Source organism: Passer montanus, unplaced genomic scaffold (assembly GCF_014805655.1).
Source record: "Passer montanus isolate IOZ18808 unplaced genomic scaffold, ASM1480565v1 scaffold35, whole genome shotgun sequence".
NCBI classification, from domain to species: domain Eukaryota; kingdom Metazoa; phylum Chordata; class Aves; order Passeriformes; family Passeridae; genus Passer; species Passer montanus.
Genome location: NW_024368263.1, coordinates 6,938,135 through 6,961,045, shown reverse-complemented (window position 1 = coordinate 6,961,045; position 22,911 = coordinate 6,938,135). Strand labels below are relative to the sequence as shown.

Below are 22,911 nucleotides of genomic sequence, written 5' to 3'. Positions count from 1 at the left end.
ACCACAGGGGGATGATGGCAGAAGGGCTCAGGAAACACCAACATCTCCCTTGGACTTTTCCTGGCCCTGCAGGACCCTCTGAATTCACCTCCCAGTTCGATGGCAAGAAAGGGATCACAAAGGCTCTGGGGCTCATAAAATCACAGAATGGTTTGGGTTGGAAGGGACCTCAAAGCCCACCCCGTGCCACCCCCTCCCATGAGCAGGGACACTTTCCACTGGCCTGGGTTGCTCCAGGCTCCATCCCACCTGGCCTTGGACACTTCCAGGGATGGGGCAGCCCTTGGGATAACCTGTGCCAGGGCCTCCCCACCCTTAAATTTAAAAATTTCTTCCTAACATCCAATCTAAATCTCCCATCTTTTACTCTAAAACCATTCCCCCTTGTTCCATCACTAAATCCCTGAGGAACGTTTGGGGACCAGGCTGGTCCCAGGTGCTCTGTGTCACCCAGCACCTCGCTGGGTGCTCACAGCTCAGCCAGCAGTGGGGACATCCAAGGGAGCCGAGCCCCAGGCTGGAGCCAGCAGCCAGCCACGAGCTGAGGGTGAGCTCATGGAGCAGAGGGGAAGGTGAGGTGCTGGAACATCACTCCCACATCCCTCCCGTCCGTCTGACTCACCCCGCTGTGCGAGGGCTCCCTTCCCTGGCAACAGCCAGGGGTGAGCAGCGAGGCAAGGAGGGAAGGGTGGGTCAAATCTCTCCCTTTTGGTATTTAGGACATTTGATCCACACAGGATGGCTGCTCTGGCACTGGGGAGTGAGGAGACAAGTGAGCTGGACGCTCCAGCAGCTCCTCTCTCCGATAACATCTGCCGCGGAGCCAGTGCCTTCGCTGGGGGATGAGTCACTTGAGGTTTCCTCCCTGGGATTTGAGTTTAAAAGTGATTCAAGAAATTTCCACTGTGCTAAAAATTAGAAACATCTGCTGGAGTTGTAGGCAGCTGCAGTGCCAAGTTTAGTAACAGCACTCACAGCTGATGAGTGCAGCAGAGCCTGAGCAGGTGCCCGGCACGGAGCCCTGCCCCTCAGGGAGCATTCCAGGCACCCCGGGCACCCCGAGGTGTCCATCCCACTCTGTCTGGCACAGAGCATTCCAGGCACCCTGGGCACCCCGAGGTGTCCATCCCACACTGCCTGGCACAGAGCATTCCAGGCACCCCGGGCACCCCAAGGTGTCCATCCCACTCTGCCTGGTAGAGCATTCCAGGCACCCCAAGATATCCATCCCATGCTGTCCAGAAAAGAGCACCAATGGGCACCCCAAAATGTCCACCCGACACTGCCTGGCAGAGCATTCCAGGCACCCTGAACACCCTGAAGTGTCCATCCTACATTGCCTGGCACAGAGAATTCCAGGCACCCCAATATATCCATCCCATACTGCCTGTCAGAGCATTCCAGGCACCCTGGGTACCCCAAAATGTCCATCCACACTGCCTGGCAGAGCATTCCAGGCACCCTGGGCATTCCAAGATGTCCATCCACACTGCCTGGCCTCCCAGGCAGAGCATTCCAGGCACTCCAAGATGTCCATCCACACTGCCTGGCAGAGCATTCCAGGGATCCCAGGCACCCAGAGGTGCCCATCCCATGCTGCCTGGTCTGGATGTAGCCACTATCTCACATGGAACTGGTTGGAATCTCTTCCAAGTAATGCCAGGATTCAGGGTAGGGGGTGATTTCTAAATGCTCTCACTTTCTTTTATTGCTCTCAGCTGTAAGGTAAATTATTTGATAAAACATCACCTTTTGTAATTGGTTGGATCTTTGTGTTTTTGGGGGGAAATAAGGAGAGTGTAAAGTGGAAGAGGTGGCTTATTGCTCTCAGTTGTAAGGTAAATTATTTGATAAAACATCACCTTTTGTAATTTGGTTGGATCTTTGTGTTTTTGGGAGGAAATAAAGTGGAAGAGGTGGTGCAGTGTGAGCCTGGTGCAAGGAGGAAGCTCTGCTGCAGAGTGCCCTTCTGCTGACACTCCTCGGGCAGGATAAAAGAGCTCCAAAGCAGGAATCAGCAAATATTCAAGGCCCTGTGAGGCCAAGGGACCAGGAACTGAACCAATTAATCTGTCTCCAGCCTTAAAGCTTTGCCTACACCTTTAACAGCACGGCTGGGATGCTGCCAAGGGCACTCAAACCTCCCTTCCTACAAACAGCCACGTTCCTAAACCTCTTAAAACCCCACACTTAGAAAATCTGTTATAATTTACTGCATAATTAAGGAGCTTGTTTGGATTCAAGAAACATCCCCAGATCTGGAACTCTTCCATTAATCCATGGCTATTATTTTAATAAATAAAAAATAGAGAAGCGGGGGGGTGGGAAAGCCTTTTCTCTCCCGAAAATTCATTGCTTGAACTTGGTGCTCTGGGCTATTCACATTGAGCTGATGGACAGAGGGATTTACTGCCCCTGGAACCTCAGTGCTCCTTGGAGGATGTGGTTTATTTTTCCTGCCAACAGCCCTCTCTCTCAGCAGGACCTTGGTGTCACCCCAGCCCCGTTCCCGGCTGTGCCAGCACAGCCTGGGACACTGGGACAGCCCACACTGGGAGCTCCAGCGACCCCAATTAGGAAAGTGTGGAAATTGGGCATTGGAGTGAGTGAAGGAGCTGCTTTCAGGAGGATTTGTGTCAAGGGAAACCCTGCACGGGGTCACTGTCGGCCGCTCGCGGGCAGGGCTGAGGGGCCAGGAGCCAGGAGGGGACACGGGGGACACAGGGGACACGGGGGACACCACCAGCCCAGGGGCTGTGGGGGCCCTCTGAGGGCACCCCACTCCCTGGGGGGAATCCCATACAGGAATGGCTGCACCCTGACACCCAGCAAACCACTGATCCCAGCAAACCATCATTCCCAAAAAACACCACTATTGACAAACCATTATTCCCAAAAAAACACCACTGTCAGCAAACCATCATTCCCAGCAAACCATTACTCCCAGCAAACCATCATTCCCAAAAAAATACCACTATCAGCAAACCATCATTCCCAGGAAAACCTCATTCCCCAAAACCCACCACTATCAGCAAACCATCATTCCCAGTAAACCATTGCTCCCAGCAAACCATTGCTCCCAGCAAACCTTAATTCCCAAAAAAACCACCACTATCAGCAAACCATCATTCCCAGGAAAACCTCATTCCCAAAAAAACAACTCTATCAGCAAACCATTGCTCCCAGGAAAGCCTCATTCCCAGTAAACCATGGCTCCCAGTAAACCCTCATTCCCAGTAAACAATTGCTCCCAATAAACCATTGCTCCGAGGAAAGGCTCATTCCCAGTAAACCATTGCTCCCAGTAAACCACTGCTCCCAGTAAACCATTGCTCCCAGTAAACCATCGCTCCCAGTAAATCCTCATTCCCAGTAAACCACTGCTCCCAGTAAACCATTGCTCCCAGGAAAGGCTCATTCCCAGTAAACCATTGCTCCCAGTAAACCACTGCTCCCAGTAAACCATTGCTCCCAGGAAAGGCTCATTCCCAGTAAACCATTGCTCCCAGGAAAGGCTCATTCCCGGTAAACCATTGCTCCCAGTAAACCATTGCTCCCAGTAAAGGCTCATTCCCAGCAAACCATGGCTCCCAACAGCCCCCAGTGCCCTGCTCCCAGCCCTGCCCGTGCAGAGCAGGGTTAATCCCGAGGAGCAGAGCAGAGCAGAGCGTGCTGGCCACATCCCATCCCCTTCCCTGCTCCATCTCCCAGTTCAGCAGAGGGTTCCATAAATACAAAGCAAATACCAAAGCCCTGATGGACACCGAAAGCAAATCCAGGATCCTGCTGGGAGCTGGCTCGCGGTGCTTGCAGGAGGGAGTACTTTAAAAGCAAGATCAGGATTTATCCACGGGACTGATATTAAGGCCACTTTTTTTCTTTTTTGTTGTTGTTGTTGGTTCTGCAAAAATCTCGTGCAACTCCAAGACAAACGTGTGGTCATCCTGCTTTCCTGCACACTGTGTTTTTTGGGGTGAAAGGAGCTGTGGGATACGGGGTGGGCTGTCCCAATGGAACATTGTCACCCTGGAGCTGGGGAAAGGTGGGGTCTGTTGTGTCTTGATCTGGTGCAATAAATAAATGGGCATAAGCAGGTTGGAACGCTGGGAGCTGCCCTTGCCCACACTGATGTGCCTTTTGGGGTCAGAAAGGTGCTGTGCTGGGCACTGCAGCTGCCACAAGCCTGAGCACCCCCGGCTGCTGTCCCTGGGGTGACAGGCACAGGACACACAGGAAGGTGCCAAGCTGCAGGCACAGGCACTTCCACCTCTGATCTCAGGTTTGTGAATGAAGCACCAAACAATCTTCATTAACCCAATGCCCTTTTGGGCCACTGAATCTCAGGTTTGTGAATGAAGCACCAAACAATCTTCATTAACCCAAAGCCCCTTTGGGCCATTGAATCTCACTGCGTGGCTGATAAAATTCCATCATCCCACTGGGAGACGTGTGGCATTCACATTCTCTGGAAAAATCCCTTCGCCCAGGATTTTTCTCCTGGGAAGCTGAGAAGCCTCAGAGAAAAGGAAAACAATTCTTCTCTCATTTGCTTCTCCTGTGTTGTGCTCCTTTGGAATGTGGTTGGAGATTGTTCACCCACAGGTGATTGTTCCACTGGGTTCTGCTGTGAGTTGTTTTCACTCTTTGGCCAATCAGGGCCAAGCTGTGTCAGACTCTGGAGACAGCCAACCGTTTTCATTATTATCTTCTTAGCCAGGTGTAAGTGTCCTTTCTGTTTTCTTTAGTATAGTTTATTTTAGCATTCTTTAATATAATATAGTATCACAAAATAATAAATCAGCCTTCTGAGAGCATCCTGTAAGTGTCCTTGCTGTATTCTTTAGTATAGTTTATTTTAGCATTCTTTAATATAATATAGTATCACAAAATAATAAATTAGCCTTCTGAGAACGTGGAGTCACATTCATTATTCCTCCCTGCCACGAGGGACCCTGCAACTACAACAGAGATGCTCCACCCAGTCAGCTCCTGTTCTCACTCTCTCACTGTTTTTATTTTTGTACTATTGCATTTGTGTTTTTATATTTTCTTCCCTAATAAAGAGCTGTTATTCCTACTCCCATATCTTTGCCTAAGAACCCCTTAATTTCAAAATTATAACAATTCAGAGGGAGGGGATTTACATTTTCCATTTCAAGGGAGGCTCCTGCCTTCCTCAGCAGACACCTGCTGTTCAAACCAAGACACCCACTCACCTGTTTTACCTGCTGTCAGGGGGGTGGCTCTGCCTTACCTTGTGCCCCACATCCGACCAGCCAAAGAGAACTGGGGACACATCCAAGCCATCAAAGCGCCTGTCTGGGGGCAGTGCTGCCCCAGCCAGGGCCACCAGCGTGGGGAAGATGTCCAGGATGCTGGGGAAAGAGGGGACAGTCATCAGAGCAATGAGTGAGGGTCTCCACAACCTCAGCTGTGCCCCACATCCCTCCCAAGGGAGCTCCCAGCAGCTGAAAAGGCTGAACCCAGCCCTGGCCCTGGCTTCACCCCCAGCAGTGGCTCAGGTTCAGTCAGGATGTGCCACCCTGGGGCAGGGGGAGCAGGGCACTGAACCCCTGACTCCAGGAAGGCAGCAGGTCAGTCACCCTCTGCAGAACCCAGGGGTTCTCAGGCAGTGCCAGCAGCTCCTGGCACCCCAGGCAATGCAGAGTGGCTGTTTCAGGGCACAGCACGAGCTGCCAGGATGGGACAGGAGAGCCCCAGCCTGGCACAGCCACAACAGAGTGCCCAGCACTCACCTCGGTCCTTCCTGGGGCAGAGGGACACGGGGAAGGGGCAGGTGACCCCAAGTGCCTCTGGCTGCCTGGGGGTGCAGAGAGGGACAGTCCCTGCTTTGTCACCTGCTGCCTGTGCCCTGGGACCCTGACTGTCCCCACTGGCCCATCCCTGAGGTGTGAAGGAGCAGCAGGGGGTGGGATGGGATCAGCCCTTCACAGCCTGGCCACAGGCTGCCCCTCTTCTGGCCACGTGTCCCAGAGGGGTCTAGACTCGACTCCAGTGGGATGGGAACACGCTGCTCACAGCCCCCACGTCCATTCCTCGGGGATCAGCCCTTCACAGCCTGGCCACAGGCTGCCCCTCTTCTGGCCATGTGTCCCAGAGGGTCCAGGCTCGACTCCAGTGGGATGGGAACATGCTGCTCACAGCCCCCACGTCCATTCCTCACCCTCCACACCCTGTGGGGCACAAGTTTCTGTCCCCCTAATGCCACCAACAGCATCTCTCCCTCACAGATGCAGTCACAAGGTGACCCCAAACCTCTAAGAGGAACCACCCACACCAAGGTGTCCCATGGCCCCAGGTGACAGTGGCCAAGTGACACATGACAGCTCTGCCCTGGGGGACAGGCTGTGGCACAGGAGCTGACACTGGCACTGCTGCCAGGGCTCAACCCACACCCCTCAGGCTACAAACCCCCATGCCAGCAGCTCGGGGGGCTTGGCTGGGGCAAGGAAATTGCTGCAGGAGGCAAAAGCACCAGGAACTGGGGTCACCAGGGAGCTGCCCTGGTCCTGCCACTGTCACCATGGTCCTGCCACTGTCCCCATGGTCCCGCCACTGTGACCTTGTCACCACGGTCCTGCCCCTGGGTGCCTCCTGCCTGCAGTGTGAGCACAGAGAGAAAAGAGCCCTGGGCTCAGCAGCCCCCGTTCTCCCACTGAAGGAGTTTTCATTTAGCTGCTAAGAGACAGAGAGAACAAATAAGAACAAACACGGCTGCGAGGCGCCCAGAAAATCCTGGCTCTCCACTGCAACCCCTGCAGGCGCCTTGCTGGGGCACAGCGGGTCCCCCAAAACAGCAGCCCACCTGGGCAGCCTGGCCCTGGTGCCAGGGGTGCCCAGCACCCCCAGCTCCCAGCTCCATGCAGGTGGATGGTCCCAGGCAGCCCTGCCCAAAGGATGGGACCTCTGGAAAGCAACCCCGGGCTGGGAGAGCAACATGATTGAGGGCAGAGGTGGTGGAAGGTTTCTCCAGCCATGGGCAGGTGTAACCCATGGGAAAAAGAAGGAAAAATAGGATTTTGGTCAAAGTTGGCATCAAAGCAAAGGCACCAGCGGGCACATCCTGGCAATTGAGGGAAAGAGAATGCCACGCTGACAACCCCTGCCCTGGCAAGATTCAATACATAAAGACACTCCAGCTTCCTGCTGCCACCTGAACACCAAGGAAAAGGGCTGGCAGTGCCCAGGGACAGCAGCTCCTGCCTGTGGGACAATGGGCAGCCTGTCCCCTGGGCAGGACGGGCTGGGAGCACTGCCCCGCCGTGGTGCTGAGCACCCTGGGCACCATGGGCACAGAACACTGCCTGGCGTGCAGGCAGCTCTCCCCACACCCCAGCTCAGCCAACCTGCCCAGCCCCAGCTGCCAGCACAGCCAGGATGGTGCAATCTCCTCCTCACCACCCTCCTGACCTACTTCTTCCCTGCCCTACTTCGGGTTGGGGCAGGGAAGGGCAGGAGCACAGTGGGTGGCTCTGACAATTAAACATAATTAAGAAAAGCAGAGCAGGCAGTTTTGTGCAGAGCCCAGCGTGCAGGTGCTGGTCTGTGGTGAGGCATCAGCGTTTCTGTGCTGGCTGCAGCTCCCTGGCCCCCGGGCACGCTCACCCCGCTCACCCCCACGCTCCCTGGCCAGGCAGCACACGGAGTCCTGAGCAGCTCCAGCAGCCTCCGTGCCCCAGCCAGGTGTTTCCATAACCCCAGGGCAGGAGGAGATCCCTGCAGATGGGTGAGAACCTGCCCTGCCCAGCCCTGGCTCCTCCTGGGGATCCCACCTGGCCCAGGTCCCTCTGTGGGTGCTCAGGGCTCCCAGCCCCTCCTGTCTCATTCCCTCCCCAGCTTCTCGCCCTTCCCCATCAGCTGGGGGGGTTTCACTGTCCCTGTTGCACGTCCCGAGGGGACAGAGGCACAGAGAAAAGCCACCTGTGCTGTGAGCACCTCCACGTCCCTGTCCCTCCCCATTCCCTGTCCCACCTCAGGCCACGGCTGGTGACACTTTCCTGAGCATGACCCACCACTCACGCCCCCCAGGCTGGTTCTGTGCTGCTCCCAAAGTGGGGGTGCCCCTTCCTGATGGCAGACCACCACCCTGCAGAGCTGGGCATGGCCCCGTGGCCATGTCCCCGTGGGGGGACACCAGCTGAATGTGACTCTGGGGAGCCACAGAGCCACTCTCCAAGCACCCGGAGTGCTGCACCTGCCTCTGCTGGGTTTCCAGCTTTCCAGCTGTCCAACCTGCCCGACTGGAGCTGGGAAAGGCAGGAGATAAGATCTTTGAGGAGATAATCAGAATTCCTGGGCTTGGAGGCAGGGGCAGGGGGATGGGATGGGCCCTGGTCCTGCACATGCTGCCCCAGGGGCTGGCGGCTCTGCCCCACAGCCCGTGGATTTGGAGGTGAAGCCACAGGGTGCTACGTGCTCCCCATCCCCTCCACCAGACACCAGTGACTCAGCTTCTGGCTCAAACCTTCCCTTGCCTGCAAAAATCCAGCTCCCAGAGCTGCCCTCGGGCTGTGGAACGAGTGAGTGTCTCCAGCTTATCTCACGGACCTTGGAAACACCCAGCACTGCCCCAGGGCCCACCAGTCAGGACCTGCTCCCAGCAGCTGGGACGTTCTTTCCCAACAGCCAGCAACCCCTCAGCCCTGTGTGCCTCAAGGATGAACAGGGACAGATCATCCCAATTCCCAGTAACCCCAAACGCCCCAGCCTGACCCCAGCACCATGGGCACCCATCAGGGATGAACAGGGACAGGGCATCCCAATTCCCATAACCCCAAACGCCCCAGCCTGACCCCAGCACCATGGGCACCCATCAGGGATGAACAGGGACAGGTCATCCCAACATCCAACAACCCCAAACCCCCCTAGCTTGACCCCCAGTACTGTGGGGACCTACCAAGGATGAACGGGACAGGACATCCCAATTCCCAGTAACCCCAAACCCCCCAGCCTGACCCCAGTACCATGGGGACCCATCAGGGATGAAAGGGGACAGGACATCCCAATTCCCAGTAACCCCAAATCCCCCAGTCTGACCCCAGCACCATGGGGACCCATCAGGGATGAAAGGGGACAGGGCATCCCAACATCCAACAACCCCAAACCCCCCCAGCTTGACCCCCAGCACTGTGGGCACCCATCAGGGATGAACAGGGACAGGATATCCCAATTCCCAATAATAAATCCCCCAGTCTGACCCCAGCACCGTGGAGACCCATCAGGGATGAAAGGGGACAGGACATCCCAATTCCCGGCAACCCCAAACCCCCCAACACCGTGGGGACCCCTCAAGAATGAACAGGGACATTCCCCCCGCTCTGCCCCAGGCTGTGCCCCACAGCTGCTGCCCAGGAAGGGCTGCAAGGAGAGGTGCAGGCTGCACATGCAGGGCTGCAAATGCTGCAGGGAGAGGGGCAGCAAGGAGAGGTGCAGGCTGCACATGCAGGGCTGCAAATGCTGCAGGGAGAGGGGCTGCAAGGAGAGGTGCAGGCTGCACATGCAGGGCTGCAAACGCTGCAGGGAGAGGGGCTGCACAGAGCTCCCCTCGCTGCCCTTGCCCCGGCCGCATCCTGCAGGGATTGCCAGCGCCACCTCTGCTCCCAACCGCACCCTGCTCCGCAGAAAGCCGTCCGCAGACCGCAGAGCCGGGCCTGCTCCTCGCTGGGCAGAGAGAACATCGGCATCTTTTAATTACCGGCGGGCCCTGGCCGCCGCCTGCAGCGCGCCCAGCCCGCTGGCTGCGAGCGCCGGCCGCACAAAAAGCCCTTTCAGCTCCCCTCAGCTGAGCCACTAAGCCTTGGAGAGGACAAAAGTACAGTCTGGCACAAGGCAGGGCATCACCGGAGCAGGCAGCTGCTGCCAAAGCCCAGGTGATGGCCTGGGGGGCAGCGTGGGGATGGGGTTCTCCCAAAGGGGGCTCTCACCTGAGCAGAGCGTGGCTCGTCCTCCCGGCAGGGACACGGCCAGGCCAGTACGCCAGGGCTGGCACCCTGTGCCCTCCTTCCCAGGTGGTTTGCTTCGCTGAGCTCCCACCTGCAGGAGGACAGGGCAGTGCTCAGCATCCTGCTGATGCTGGAGAACCTCCCGAGCCCGGAGCTCCCCTGGGAAAGGAACTGTTCAGAGGCAGAGATGGTGCAAATTTCCACAAAGGAGGGAAATTTCACTGGGCCAGGGAAGGGAGAACTACTGCAGGAGTTTTTCAAAGGGAAAGGGAAAAGAAAGGGGTCTCAGCTGGGCACTGGTTTGTGTTTCTCTGCTCCAGTGAGTGATGAGAAATGCAGCAGCTGCCAGAGCCATTGCATTTCCATCCCCTTTTGATGCCAGGTGAGAGAATGGAGCAGGCAGGAAATGTAGGAATTTATTCCAGGGGCTTCTGTCCCCTGCAGGGCTCAGCACCAGCAGGCCCCCCTCCCCCGGCTGCTGGAAACCTGCCTCATTAAAAACACCATCCTGCTAATAACCCTCCTGCCAGCTAATGAACCTGATCCATCCTTTGGCTGACAGCACCCAAAGCACTCTGCTCTGCCCCTGGATTTGAGCTGCACAGGGAGTCTGCCCAGTCCCTCTCTCCACCTGCAGTGCTGAGCAGAGGGGCTGGGGTGCTGAGCACCAAAATCGGGGTGCTGAGCCCCAAAATGGGAGCACCAAGCACCAAAAGGGCTGCAAGGGGGCTGGAGAGCCTCTGCCTTGGCTGCAGCCCAAAGGGCCCCAGGCAGCTGGAGCGGGAAGGGGTTGGGAATGGGGCAAAGAGAAAATCCCGACGATTCAGGGAGCAAACTTCCCAGGAGCAGCCTTTGTGCGCTGCCTTTCAGCGGGCCATGGCAACGGCACTCGCCCCGAGCCATTTCCTGGGGGCACAGCCAAGAGAGCCCCCGGGCTGTCCCCAGCCCGGCCTCCCAGCGTCCCTGGATGCCACCGGCTGATCCAAGCCCAGACAATGCTGCCATGCCTACAAGGACACCACTGGCACAGGTGCCACAAGGATTCACCCAGGGAAAAGGTTTCTGACCTTCTGAGCACACCCCCAATCTCTCCCATTCCTCACCCAAAGTTTTGGTGTTTCCCCAGCCACCCCAGGAAACCACAGCAATTGCAGCAATTAATATCAAGCCCCATCTCTGCACATAAATGGAAAAACTCATCCTCCTGGATGCATTTGCAGGGTTTTTCCATGCGTGGCCAGGGGTCTCTGGAAGGACATCAGACGGATATTTCCTGACCAAGCCACCCCAGCACCTCTGGTCAGGTCAGAGCAGCCTGGGAATGAGGTCACATTAACACTTTGGGAAGTAAACAGGGCTGAAACACCCAAACCCAACCAGGGAATTTTCTCCAGAGTGGGGATGATGCAGCCTTGCTGCTGTGGGGACTTTCCAGGCTTTCCAGGAAAGCTGAACTGTGCATTCCCGTGGCGGGATGAAAACCTTGCTCCCACCACACACACAGCAGGTCCTCAGCACAGGGACACCAGGTCTGGAACTTCCCCAACCTGCCTCAAAACATGCCCAGCATCACATCCCCAAAACGTTTTTCTCTCTCCCAGTATCCCAGTATTGCTGGACTTTTGACCCCAAGGTGGGAGATGAGTTTCTGGGGCTGTGGGAAGCACAGAGAAAGGGGCAGCACACACGGATGTGCTGCGCTCTCCCAGCTGCAGTGACCACCTCAAATCAGTGGAAAACAGCCCTGGAATTTAGGGTTGGACCCTAAAACAGAAGATGGAGCTACGGGAAACATATAGAAAAATGCAGAAACATAGAAACATGTATAAACATATAAAAACATAGAGAAACATGTTAGAAACATGTAGAAACACACAGAAACATATAGAAATGTAGAAACATATGAACACGTAGAAACATATAGAAACATGCAGGAACATGCTGGAAATTCATAGAAACATTTAGAAACATGCAGACGCATTGTTGGAAATTTATAGAAACATGTTGGAAACATATAGAAACATGTTAGAAACATATAAAACCTGTAGAAATGTATAAAAACATGTTAGAAACATATAGAAACATGCAGAAACATATAGAAACATGTTAGAAACATGTAGAAATATGTAATGTATAGAAACACGTAGAAATATGCAGAAACACATTGGAAAATTATAGAAACATGTTAGAAACATAGAAACGTGGAAATATGCAGAAACATGTAGAAATATGCAGAAACACATTGGAAAATTATAGAAACGTTAGAAACATATAGAAACATGTAGAAATATGCAGAAACACGTTGGAAAATTATAGAAACATGTTAGAAACATATAGAAACACGTAGGAACGTATAGGAACATATAGGAACATAGAGACAAGTAGAAACATTTGGAGACACACAGAAACATACAGAAACACATGAGAACACACAGAAATCAATAGAGGCGGGAGCAGCCTGTCTCCCCCTGCCCTCCCACTCCTCGGGGGCTTTTCCCTGCCTGGGAACAATCCCTCTGGGCTGGCAAGGCCGAGCGTCCCAGCCTGGCACCCCGGGCAGTGCCAGCCCGGCTTTCCAAGCACCAGGGAGGTGGCAGGGGTGCTGCAGCCAGCTTGGAGCACTCTGCCAGCCCGAACCCATCCCCTGCCCACCCGGCAGGAGGGAGCCGGGCGCTCTGCAGGGCACAGGGGATGGGAAGGGGCTGGTTTGGCTCGCCCTGTTCCCCAGCCCTGCACTTTCTGTGCCATCTGCTCGGGCTTGTGACCGTGGGTTGCTCAAGAGCAACAACCCGGGGCCGGCAGCGGGGTTTGTTTACTAGAAAATTAAGGTTACGATTGCATGGCCGGGGCCAGGAGAAGGAAGGGAGCTGGGAATGGGAGGCAGCCAGCGCTGTCTGCACAGGGAATGGCCATGGTGCCGTGGCCAGGGTGTCAGGAAGAGGAGAAGGATGACCCTGAGCGCTGACCCCGGGCACGGGCAGCTGAGCCTGGCACGTTAGCACCGCGTAATACAAGCAGAAGTGGGAAACGCCTGACTCATGAATGTTTCTGGCTGCCCCGGCTGAAATAAACCCACCAAGCAGATGGCTTGGCCGGAAAAGGAGGAAAGAGAAAAAAAAGAAACCCAAACAAAACAAAACAAAACGGTGGAGAGAAAGAAAAGCAAAGTCCCGGGGTGTGGGGAGGGTGGTGGGTGCTCTGCTCTGGGCAGGATGGGGGTGAGGGCTGTGAGACCCTGATGGGGCAGATAGCAACACCCCACCTCCAAACCAGCACACTCACCCCAGGCTCTGGGGTAATGGGGACCCCAGCCCACCCCCCGCAGCAATTTTGGGGGAAACTTGGCTGTTTGAAAGAAAAAAAAATAGTGCTGGGGTGTGTTCAAGCAGCCGGGAAAATGCTAGGGTGGATGGAATGCTGCCCGTGTCCCCTCAGTGGGCAGTGAGGGCTTTGTGCAGCAGCCCCCCCTGTGCCCCCCGGGACTGGGACCCCCTCCACGCTGCCAGGTTACCTCTCTGCCTCTGCCAGGCACCCACGAATGGCCCCAGGCGTCCTGCCAGCTCACACTTCTGTGCCCAGGGGCCATTGTCACCTGCAAGAGAAAGAAATGTCCCCATGAGAGACACCAGCACCACAGGGGACACCCACAGTAGGGGGGCAGGCAAGGACAAGTGACCCTTCCACCCCTCTCTGCCACCCTGTGCTGCCTCCCCACAGGAGCCAGAGGAGCTGGTTGATGGATTTTGGTTTTTAGCAGTTGGTTTGCAGGGGCTGGAGGGCAGCCAGGGCAGGGCAGGGGGGGCACGGTGCCACCAGCTCGGGGTGTTAATGAGCGGTTCCTGTCATCAGGAGCAAGACATCCTCATTAGGGAGGCTGCTCAGCACAGAGAGCGGATTTGGGCTTCTTAACGAAGGAGGATTTGTGGTTTAATTAGTCACGGCCCCACCACTTCAGCCCCGCGGCCGGAGGGGGTGGCAGGGTGGGCACCACCCAGCCGAGTGGCCACAGCAGCCTGGGACCCCCGACCCCACGCTGGGACCACCCCCCACCCACAGAGCAATGGGAGCATCGAGCAGGGGACACCGAGGGCAGGGGACACTGAGGGCAGGGGATATTGAGGGAAGGGGACATTGAGAGCAGGGGACATTGAGAGCAGGGGACACTGAGGACAGGGGACACTGAGGGCAGGGGACATTGAGGGCAGGGGACATTGAGGGCAGGAGACACTGTGGGAGGGGACACCAAGGACAGGGGACACGAAGGGCAGGGGACATCAAGGGCAGGAGACACGGAGGGCAGGGGACAATAAGGGCAGGGGACATTGAGGGCAGGGGACACTGAGGGCAGGGGACATCAAGGGCAGGAGACACTGTGGGCAGGGACAACAAGGGCAGGGGACATCGAGGGCAGGAGACAAACACAGGTCCTGCCCCCGCTCCAGGGGCAGTCCCCAGTGTCACCCCCAGCCCGTTGTCCTGCAGTACCTGTGAACCAGAGCAGCGTGCTGCCCTTCCCCAGGCTGTCAGCCACCTCCTTGATCCGTGCCACCAGCGCATCCATCTGGCCCAGGGAGGCTCCGTAGATGCCCCTGCCCGGAGCAGGGGGCAGCGGGGGGACCAGAGGGACGTGCATATGGGCCAGGGCCAGGTAGAGGAAGAAGGGGCGTCCTCTGTCCCTGCACAGGGGACAGGGGGAGAGTGTTCAGCCTCCAGGGGAAGGCAGTGGCAGGGGGTTTTTGGGGTGGTGGCACTGCTGAGCCTGGGGACACAAACCAGTGGTCCTTCCACTCCTGCTTCTGCCGCAGCTCCTTGGGGGAAAGCACCCCACGTCCATCACCCCTCTCCTTGCAGGGAGGAGGCTTGGCTGAGCTGAGCCACGTCTCCCCTGCTCCTGCTTAAACCTCTCCCCACTGCCCCCCGTTGCCAACTGTGCCCCCATCTGGGGTGGATTTGCCCCTTCTCCATCTCCAGCGGCCAAACGCTGCACGCTGCTGCACCCACACACCTCCCTCCCCTGTCTCAGAGGGCCCATTTTGGCCTTTTCTCCCCCTCCCCAGCAGGTGCCCGGCCTCGTGGTGCTGTGGACAGAGGTTGGGCAGTAGCAGGCAGTGCCACACCCGGGCACAGCCTGGGCAGTGCCAGCAGCCCCACGGCACGTTCACCGCCGCGCGCTGCCCCGCCGCCCGCTCGCTCCGAACCCAGCACAGGACACGTCCTGTTTGCTTGTTTACAGCTATATTTATCTGCTCCAACCAGGCCTGCTCTTCCTCAGGGACTCGGAGGGGAAGGGTGGGATGGCCAGCGGCGAGGAGGGGCCGGATCCTGGGGACGTGTCCTGGCCCAGCCCCGGCCGCCCCATCGCTGCCTCCTGCGAGCTCTCGGCCCTTCCAGCGTGAGTGTCAGCACTTCCTTCCCCTGCCCGTCACCCACCTGGCATGGAAAATGAGTAAACCCCATCCTGCCTGGAGCTGCTGCATCCCCCACGGCGCTGGAACCCCACAAAGGGTTTCCTCAAACCCCCCACTTCAACTTTCCCCAAAAACGATGTTTTAAAAACACACACCTCTTTTAGAGGACACCAGAAGAGCCTCAGTGCCTCCTCCAGCAGGAAGCCAAGCCATGGACACCCCAAATCCGAGCCATGGGGTTCAGATTTGGGGTGTCCATGGTGTTCACACCCTGTGTCCCCCTGACACCCTGCCTGTCCCTGCAGGACGTGGGGTCTGGAGAGCTCATGTGCCCCTTGCCAGCTGCCACTGAGCCCAAATCCGAGCCATGGGGTTCAGATTTGGGGTGTCCATGGTGTTCACACCCTGTGTCCCCCTGGCACCCCGCCTGTCCCTGCAGGACGTGGGGGTCAGGAGAGCTCATGTGCCCCATGCCAGCTGCCACTGAGAGAGCTCTTCCCGTGGGATGCCAGAGCCCCTGGAGCAGGGAAAGCTAATCCCTGGCTCCAGCATCTCGATGGACTCGTGGCTGTGATGCCCCACTGAACATCCCTCTCATTTGCCACACAGACACCTCGGAATTGTCCTGAAGATCAGGCAAACGTTTAATCAATAACTGAAGACAGCAGTCCCTGACTTTTGCTCCCACGCTCGCTTGTGCTCGAGCAGTGCCACGTCTCACTGTCACAAATTGCTCAACCTTGACTGGTTAAAAAAACACTGAGATGGCAAATCCGGTGTTCTTTTGTTGCCCTGTAATGAATGAGTCAGGCAGGGGAAAACTGGAATAAGCCATCAAAGGGAAGGGAAGAAAAGGCAGGCACCTGCTTAATCCTGTTCTCCATGAACACAGATAACCCTAACACACTTCTGGGAGTTTAAAGGTTTTTCCTATTAACCCACAGCTTACACCCTTGGTTTCACAGCCACAGAGCACCCTGGCAGCCCAGAGAGGTGGGAGTGTGGCAGGAGAAGGGGTTGCTGCTGCCTGGGTACCCTCAGCATCCCAAACATGGCCTCAATCCCAAACCCACGGCCAATCCTTGGTACCCAAAGGGACAAACTACAGGTTTTATGGAACAAAACACTGACCAGTTTTATAAAGAGCCATGTGCCCATGTGCTGCTCCCTGCCCAGCCCTTCATTCACCTCTGTTACACAAACCTCACCCCCAGGACCCGCCTTCCCTGGGCTGCGTTATCCCGGGATGCAGGCAGGGATGGGCTCAGGCAGGGCTGCCCGGCAGCGCTTCCTCTCCTCACTCTGCAGGGAGGCATTTTGCAAAGTCACAGCTCGTAATCCGCCAATAATGGGGATTAAAATTACACAACCCGTCAGCAGGGCTCGGGGCCCCATTCGGAGGAGCCACTTCGCTCCTCGGGGACAAACACAGCCCGGCACCTCCTGTGCTCTGGGGCTGGGGGAGGCAGATCCTGAAGCCCAGCGATCCCGGAGTGCTTTATCCACAAAATGGATCCAATCTCACACACGAGGCGTGTTCAAACACCTCTGGGTGCTGTTCTGGTCCCACCCTGACACCACTCAGCGCCTGCTGACAGCCCCTGCCAGCACTTCACACCCATGGAGGCACCTCCACCAGCCCATTGCCACCTCATCCACAGGGATGCAGGGATGGAAGGACCGTGACATCATGCACATTCCCCTCAGAAGAAGGCACAGCCCCACTCAAAGGCTTTGACTTTTCCCAAAAACATAGTTTTAAAAACACAAGTCCCTTTCAGAGGACACCAGAAGAGCCCCAGTGCCTCCTCCAGCAGGGAGCCAAGCCACGGACACCCCAAATCTGAGCCATGGGGCAACACCCATCTCCCCTGGCATTGCACCAGGGCGATGCAGAGGAGTGCTGCAGTGACCCAGGAGCTCTCCCAGCGAAGGGGACAGGCAGGGGACAGCGGGTGGCCCTCACCTGGCCCTCTGGATGAACCGCTCTGCCTCCTCCGCGTAGCGCCTGGCCAGGCTGCCCAGCTCCACGGGCTGCTGGACGATGGTGACGTTCTCAAAGAGAGGCAGGGCAACCTCTGTGTAACAGTCCTTCCTCGCCACCCTGCTGGGAAGAGCCACCCCAAGCTTGTCACCAGAGCCTGGCTGATCTCCTGGCTTCCAGAAGGCCGAGGGAGGGAGGGAGGGCAAAGGGAGCAGTGCCAGTGTCCCCGTGGCACGGGGGGCTCCCAGCCCGTGCCCTGCAGCGGGAAACTGCGTGCACAGAGCATGAGAGGAGGCGACCACAGCCAAGGGCAGCCCTCAGGGCTGGGACACTGCTGCCAACACCACCTCCCCGTGCCAGCATGGCACCCCATGCCCTGTACCTGGCAGAGGTGCTGTGCTGTGGGCAGGGTGGGCAGGGTGGCACGTTGTAGCCAGGGGTGTCCGTGCAGCCCATGTCGTGGCTGTAGGGGATCCCAAAGTAGTAGTCGAAGCCTGAGAGGCAAGCGAGGGGGTCAGCAGGGTCACGGTGGCCACAGGGCCCTCAGCCCCTCCCGCTGGCACAGCCCTTACCACGGGAGTTGGGGTGATGGTGGCCGTGGTGTCCCAGGTGCCACTTGCCTGCGTGGAGGACACAGAACATCATTTCAGAGGTGACAGAGCTCTGGCCACCAGCAGCCCTCACCCACAAGGTGCCCGCAGCGCTGGGGGCTTTAACCAAGCTACAAGAAAGGTTCCTTGTTTGTGCTGGCTGCCATTCCAGAACGCCGTCTATTTTTGCAGAAAACCCAGAAAAAATGCATAAGGTATCTCATGCCTGTGCAAAGTGAGTGTTTCCAGCCTTAAAAGGCTCTTTCATGTGTTTGTGTCCTAGGCAGGCTTCCTCACCCCTCCCCAAACCCAGCTTCATCCTCTGACCTCCGGCACGTGCTTGCTCCCACTGAACGCGCCGATCCAAGAGGGAGAACTGCAAAAACTTGGGGGGGAATGGAGAAACACAGGGATTTCCTGCCAGCACAACAGCAGGAGCTGCAGATGCAAAGGGTTTGTGCAGGCTGAGGGGGACCCACAGTGACAGGAGGGTGCCCAGAGCCACCGAGCCAGCAGCACCACGGGCGGGGTGGGATGCAGGATGGCAGAGCCAGTCCTGTTTGCTAAGGAACACCCAGCACATTCCTCGGCAGATAAAGCGATGAGAGATTAAATGGAGAAGTCTGGATTTCCAGCAGCACCATTGGAAAGGAAGATTTTAAGCCTGGCATTGCAAAATCCAAGGGGGATGTGTGAAATCTCTCTCACGTGATTTCCCTTTCACTGCCAGCATTTCACACAAGTACCTCCTCTGCAAGGGCACCTTTGTCACCCTCTGCCACCTGCCCTGCTGCCCCTGGCGCTCTGGGCATTACCTATAGCCCCCGTGCTGTAGCCAGCCTCCCTCAGGACCTCGGCCAGGGTGGTCTCGTTGAGGGGGAGGCCCCCAAGAGAGGAGATGGCGAAGTTGTGGGTGACCCCGTTGCGCACCCCCAGGCGCCCCGTGAGCAGCGAGGCGCGGGAGGGGGAGCACGTGGAGGCAGCTGAGTGGAAATCCACGAACCTGCAAAATGAAAAACGCTTCAACTCAACAGATCCCGTGTGCTCTAACACTGCCCTGCCCCTCCCTCCTCCCCTGGACACTCCCCCTTCTGCTCTGGGGGTGAGGGTGAGGAGTGGCAGATGAAGGTTCCAGCAGGATGGATGGACCTGCACCCCAAGGTGCTCTGGCTGCCCTCCCCATGCACCCAAACCCACACCAACAAAACTCCCTCACCTGCCAGTCCCGCAGGGCTGAATTCCCCTGTGCTGCAGGACGGAGTGACCAGGGATGCAGGGTGAGGGCAGGGAAGGGGGGCAGGCATTACCTTGTTCCTTCAGCAGCCAACTGATCCAAATGTGGGGTCTCCTTTGTCTCTGCCCAGTTGGCACCCAGATCCCCCCAGCCCATGTCATCAGCCAGGATGACAATGAAGTTGGGCTGCCTGCTCACCACACAGGGAGCCCAGAGTCCCACCAGCACCGGGGTGAGCACCACAACTGCCCATGGGGACAGGGCTGGGGTCCCCATGGTGCCACACGTCTCCTGTTGCCCGCGTTGCAGCACTGTTGGTCTTCCCCAGAGTGCCCCTGCTGTGTCCCTGTGGATGCAGCTGAGCTTTCCAGGAGCTCTGTCCCCTCCTCAGCCGGTCTGTGGGGCTGGAGCAGGGCTGGGGTCTGGGTTTGCTCCCCTGGCTGCCGACCGAGCTGCGACACCTCCTCCGTCTTTCACACCCAGGCACAGCCGATATTCCCGAAACCGGCGCCAGCAAAGGTGTTATTCTTAGAAGTCAAAAAACACCCTTTGAAGTCACTGTCACCCTATTTATATCTTTCCTTCCTTCCTGGTAAATATCTAATTAGACACCAAACTGAAGTGGTATTTTCCCCTCCAGGAGCGGGTTCGATCCGCGGCAGCTCCACTCCCCTCGCCGCAGCCAGAGGGATGTTTGTGTCCAAAAATGGCTCCTTCCCTGCAGGATGAGCCCCCCAGCCCTGCGTGGAGAAGAAACTGCTGGGGCTCCGTCAGTCCATCCTTCACCTGGTTACAGCATCCCCTGTGCAAGGGAAACAAAACGGTCAGGACAGGGGAGTGCTCCTGCACCCCAGCCTGGGGCAAAGCAGCTTCTGCAGACAGCAGGGTAAAACACCTTCTCCAGACACCAAAGCTTTGCCTTTGAACTTGTTCTGCTGCCTGGTTTACAATGGCTCAGCTGGAAAGGACTGGGAATGCAGAGGGCCCCTTTCCTGCACCCACTGCTCAGGCTGGGGTGGTTTCCCCTGCTCCTGCCATCCCCTGCTCCTGCCTTCCCCTGCTCCTGCCTTCCCCTGCTCCCTCCTGCTTGCCAAGGGATTTCTCCCGAGTGCTGCAGCCCCACGAGGGGTTCATACAAGGCCCTGACTTCGTTTGTGACAACTGGCAAGTGTCTGAAGCTCACTGTCTGTCTGAATTTAGTTCTGGTCCCTCTGCCCCACAGCTGCCAAGCAGGGAGCACAGCCCGGCTGCCAGAGGGAGCTGCCCCAGAGGTGGGGAGGCAGGACAACACACAAACCCAGAAGGCAAAACCCCCAGGAACAGCCAGGATTAAGCACATCCAGCTGCTTAGGGCAGGATTTGGCCTCCAGAGATGGAAAGGTTCAAGGACAAAGCCTCCAAAGACCGATGGCAGGGACGGAGCTGTGGCAGAGCTCCACGGAGCAGATGGAGCTGTGGAATACGATGTCTGGAACACAAAGTTATGGCCAAAGGGGGATGAAGCTGCAGAGATCTGCCAAAACCCTGCTGGGTCCTGCAGCAGGAGCTGTGCACTGGCTGTGGGGATGGCCAGGACCCAGCTGTCCCCAGCAGCTTCCTGGGGCAGGAACGTGGCATGAGGGATGCAGCTCCCATGGGATGGCCAACACGGCCAGGACAACACCCATTAACACAGAGAGGGAGAGGAGAGAAGACAACACTGGGAAACAGAAGAGAAGAACAGGACAGGAGGAGGCAGGAGAGGGAATACGATGAGCCCCATCTGTAGGCCAAGCGGTTTGTAGCTTGCAAAGTCAATTATTCCCAGGTTTTGCTGTTCACATCTTTAAAAGCTTTGGGCTGTCACTTGGATCAGCAGCTCCCAGGCTGTCAGCAGAGCATTGCAGTGATCAGAGATGTGGCTCCATTCATAATTCATAGCCCAGAGTGATAATTTATGAAGCCTGGAGGCTCTCGGTACATCAGCTAATGGGGGTGGGATGTGCTGGGTGGTGGGGCTGAGCTGTGGGAGGGGGCTCAGCTCTGGGAAAGGCTGCTCAGCCCTGCCCCAACAAAGACCACGAGCTCAGGTCCTGTTCTGCACCTCCTGCATGCCCACAGCTCCAAGAATCCAGGTTAGGTCTCTGGACATGTTTGATGGCAGCTAAATTGCCTTTACTTTCAAAACAAAAATTCCTTTGGATTTCTTCATGGATGGGACTTGAAAGGAGCAGCTCTGCTTGGCTCCAACACCCCTTACCCAGGGGCTGAGCCCAGCTGGGCCAGGGACAGCACAGAACTGAGACACCAACTCCACAGTGGTCAGGGAGACCTCAGCCCATCCCAGCCCCATCCCAAACACTTCTCAGCCCTTTCCCAAACACTTCTCAGCCCTTTCCCAGCCCCATCCCAGCCCCTTCCCAGCCCCATCCCAGCCCCTTCCCAGCCCCATCCCAAACACTTCTCAGCCCTTTCCCAAACACTTCTCAGCCCTTTCCCAGCCCTTTCCCAGCCCCATCCCAGCCCCATCCCAGCCCCATCCCAGCCCCATCCCAGCTCTATCCCAGCCCCATCCCAGCCCCTTCCCAAACGCTTCCCAGCCCATCCCAGCCCCTTCCCAGCCTCCTGTCTGGGACTCTCCACAACAGAGCTGGATATCACCCTGTGCCAGACCTGGGGTTTGGGGAAAAACAAAGCACCAAAAGTTGAGCTGATCTCCTCGGGCAGGTGGTGTTCAGGCTTTCTGGGAAGACACACCACCTAATCCTGCCCTCTGGCACCTCCACTGGCACCCAGCAGCTGCCAGCCCCTCCCAGGCTGGGCTGGTGTCTGTGCCAAATCCCAGCCTCTCCAAACATCCTCCCAGCTGCACCATCCCAGAGCCAGCCCCGCTCCTGAGGGGCTGCCCTGCACCCCCAGCGTGCCCAGGGCCCCCCAGCTGCACCTGCAGCCCCACAGAAAAACCCAGCCCACCTCAAAGCAGCCCAAGCCACAAACCTCTGTCCCTTCCATTTACCCCGCGGAGGGATGCCAGGATGACACAGCTAACAAAAACAACCCAAACGATTTTCAAAGGACATTCTCTCCTCCCTAAATTACAGGGAAAGTCTTTCAGGGCTCAAATTCATGCATTAACATCAGAGAAAACTCCTTGATCCCTGATGCTGGGAGGCTGTTTGAAGGCGAGGTGGAACACAGCCTGTGGAGTGCCCACATCCAGACCACATCCATGAGTGTGAGGCCATCCCTGGCACCAACTCTGCACTCTGAGCCCTCTCTGACCCTTTCCAGCCCAAATTCCCGGTGAGTCTGGGCTGTGCACATCCCCCTGGAGGAGGTGGCAGCCCCCTGGGATCCCCTCTGCCCCCTGGGATCACCTCTGCTCCCCTCCAGCCTTGCAGCAGCCAGACCCGCCCAGAGCTGAGCCACCAACTTTCAGCTCTTCCTGCAAAAATCAGAATGACTCAGGAGAGATTCCCCAGGCTGGCAGGAACACTGTGGCACCTCGCCCTGTGCCAAGCAGGAAATACTGCCCAGGTGGCTACAGCTGGAGGAGTCCAAGGGCTGGGGATGAGCAGTGTGCTCCCAGCTGGACACGGCACACCTGGCGGCACAGCACACACCCTGGCCAGGGCAGCACTGAACAAACACACAACCTGCCTTCTGCAGGCCAGGCAGGCTGCCCACAGGAGCCTGGAGAACTCCAAACCTGATAAACCAGTTTAGAAAAGCCCCAAAGCCTCTCCAAGCAGGA

General features: G+C 57.2%; 1 protein-coding gene across 3 annotated transcripts in view; it reads right to left on the bottom strand.

Annotated features, from left to right (window-relative positions):
- ARSG (arylsulfatase G) overlaps window positions 1-22,911 on the bottom strand; it is a 30,984-nt gene that overhangs the window by 1,263 nt on the left and 6,810 nt on the right. For 2 of the 3 annotated variants that reach the window (XM_039716075.1, XM_039716074.1), the window contains exons 2-10: window positions 19,252-19,980; window positions 18,760-18,947; window positions 17,927-17,974; window positions 17,737-17,848; window positions 17,337-17,477; window positions 14,448-14,638; window positions 13,474-13,554; window positions 9,945-10,053; window positions 5,255-5,375 (exon numbers count right to left, since the gene is read on the bottom strand). In XM_039716075.1, coding sequence (XP_039572009.1) covers window positions 5,255-5,375; window positions 9,945-10,053; window positions 13,474-13,554; window positions 14,448-14,638; window positions 17,337-17,477; window positions 17,737-17,848; window positions 17,927-17,974; window positions 18,760-18,947; window positions 19,252-19,454 — 1,194 coding nt within the window. In that variant the 5' untranslated portion in view covers window positions 19,455-19,980. Of the gene's footprint in view, window positions 1-5,254; window positions 5,376-9,944; window positions 10,054-13,473; window positions 13,555-14,447; window positions 14,639-17,336; window positions 17,478-17,736; window positions 17,849-17,926; window positions 17,975-18,759; window positions 18,948-19,251; window positions 19,981-22,911 lie in introns of those variants that run through there. The other variant, XM_039716076.1, reaches the window with a different exon arrangement.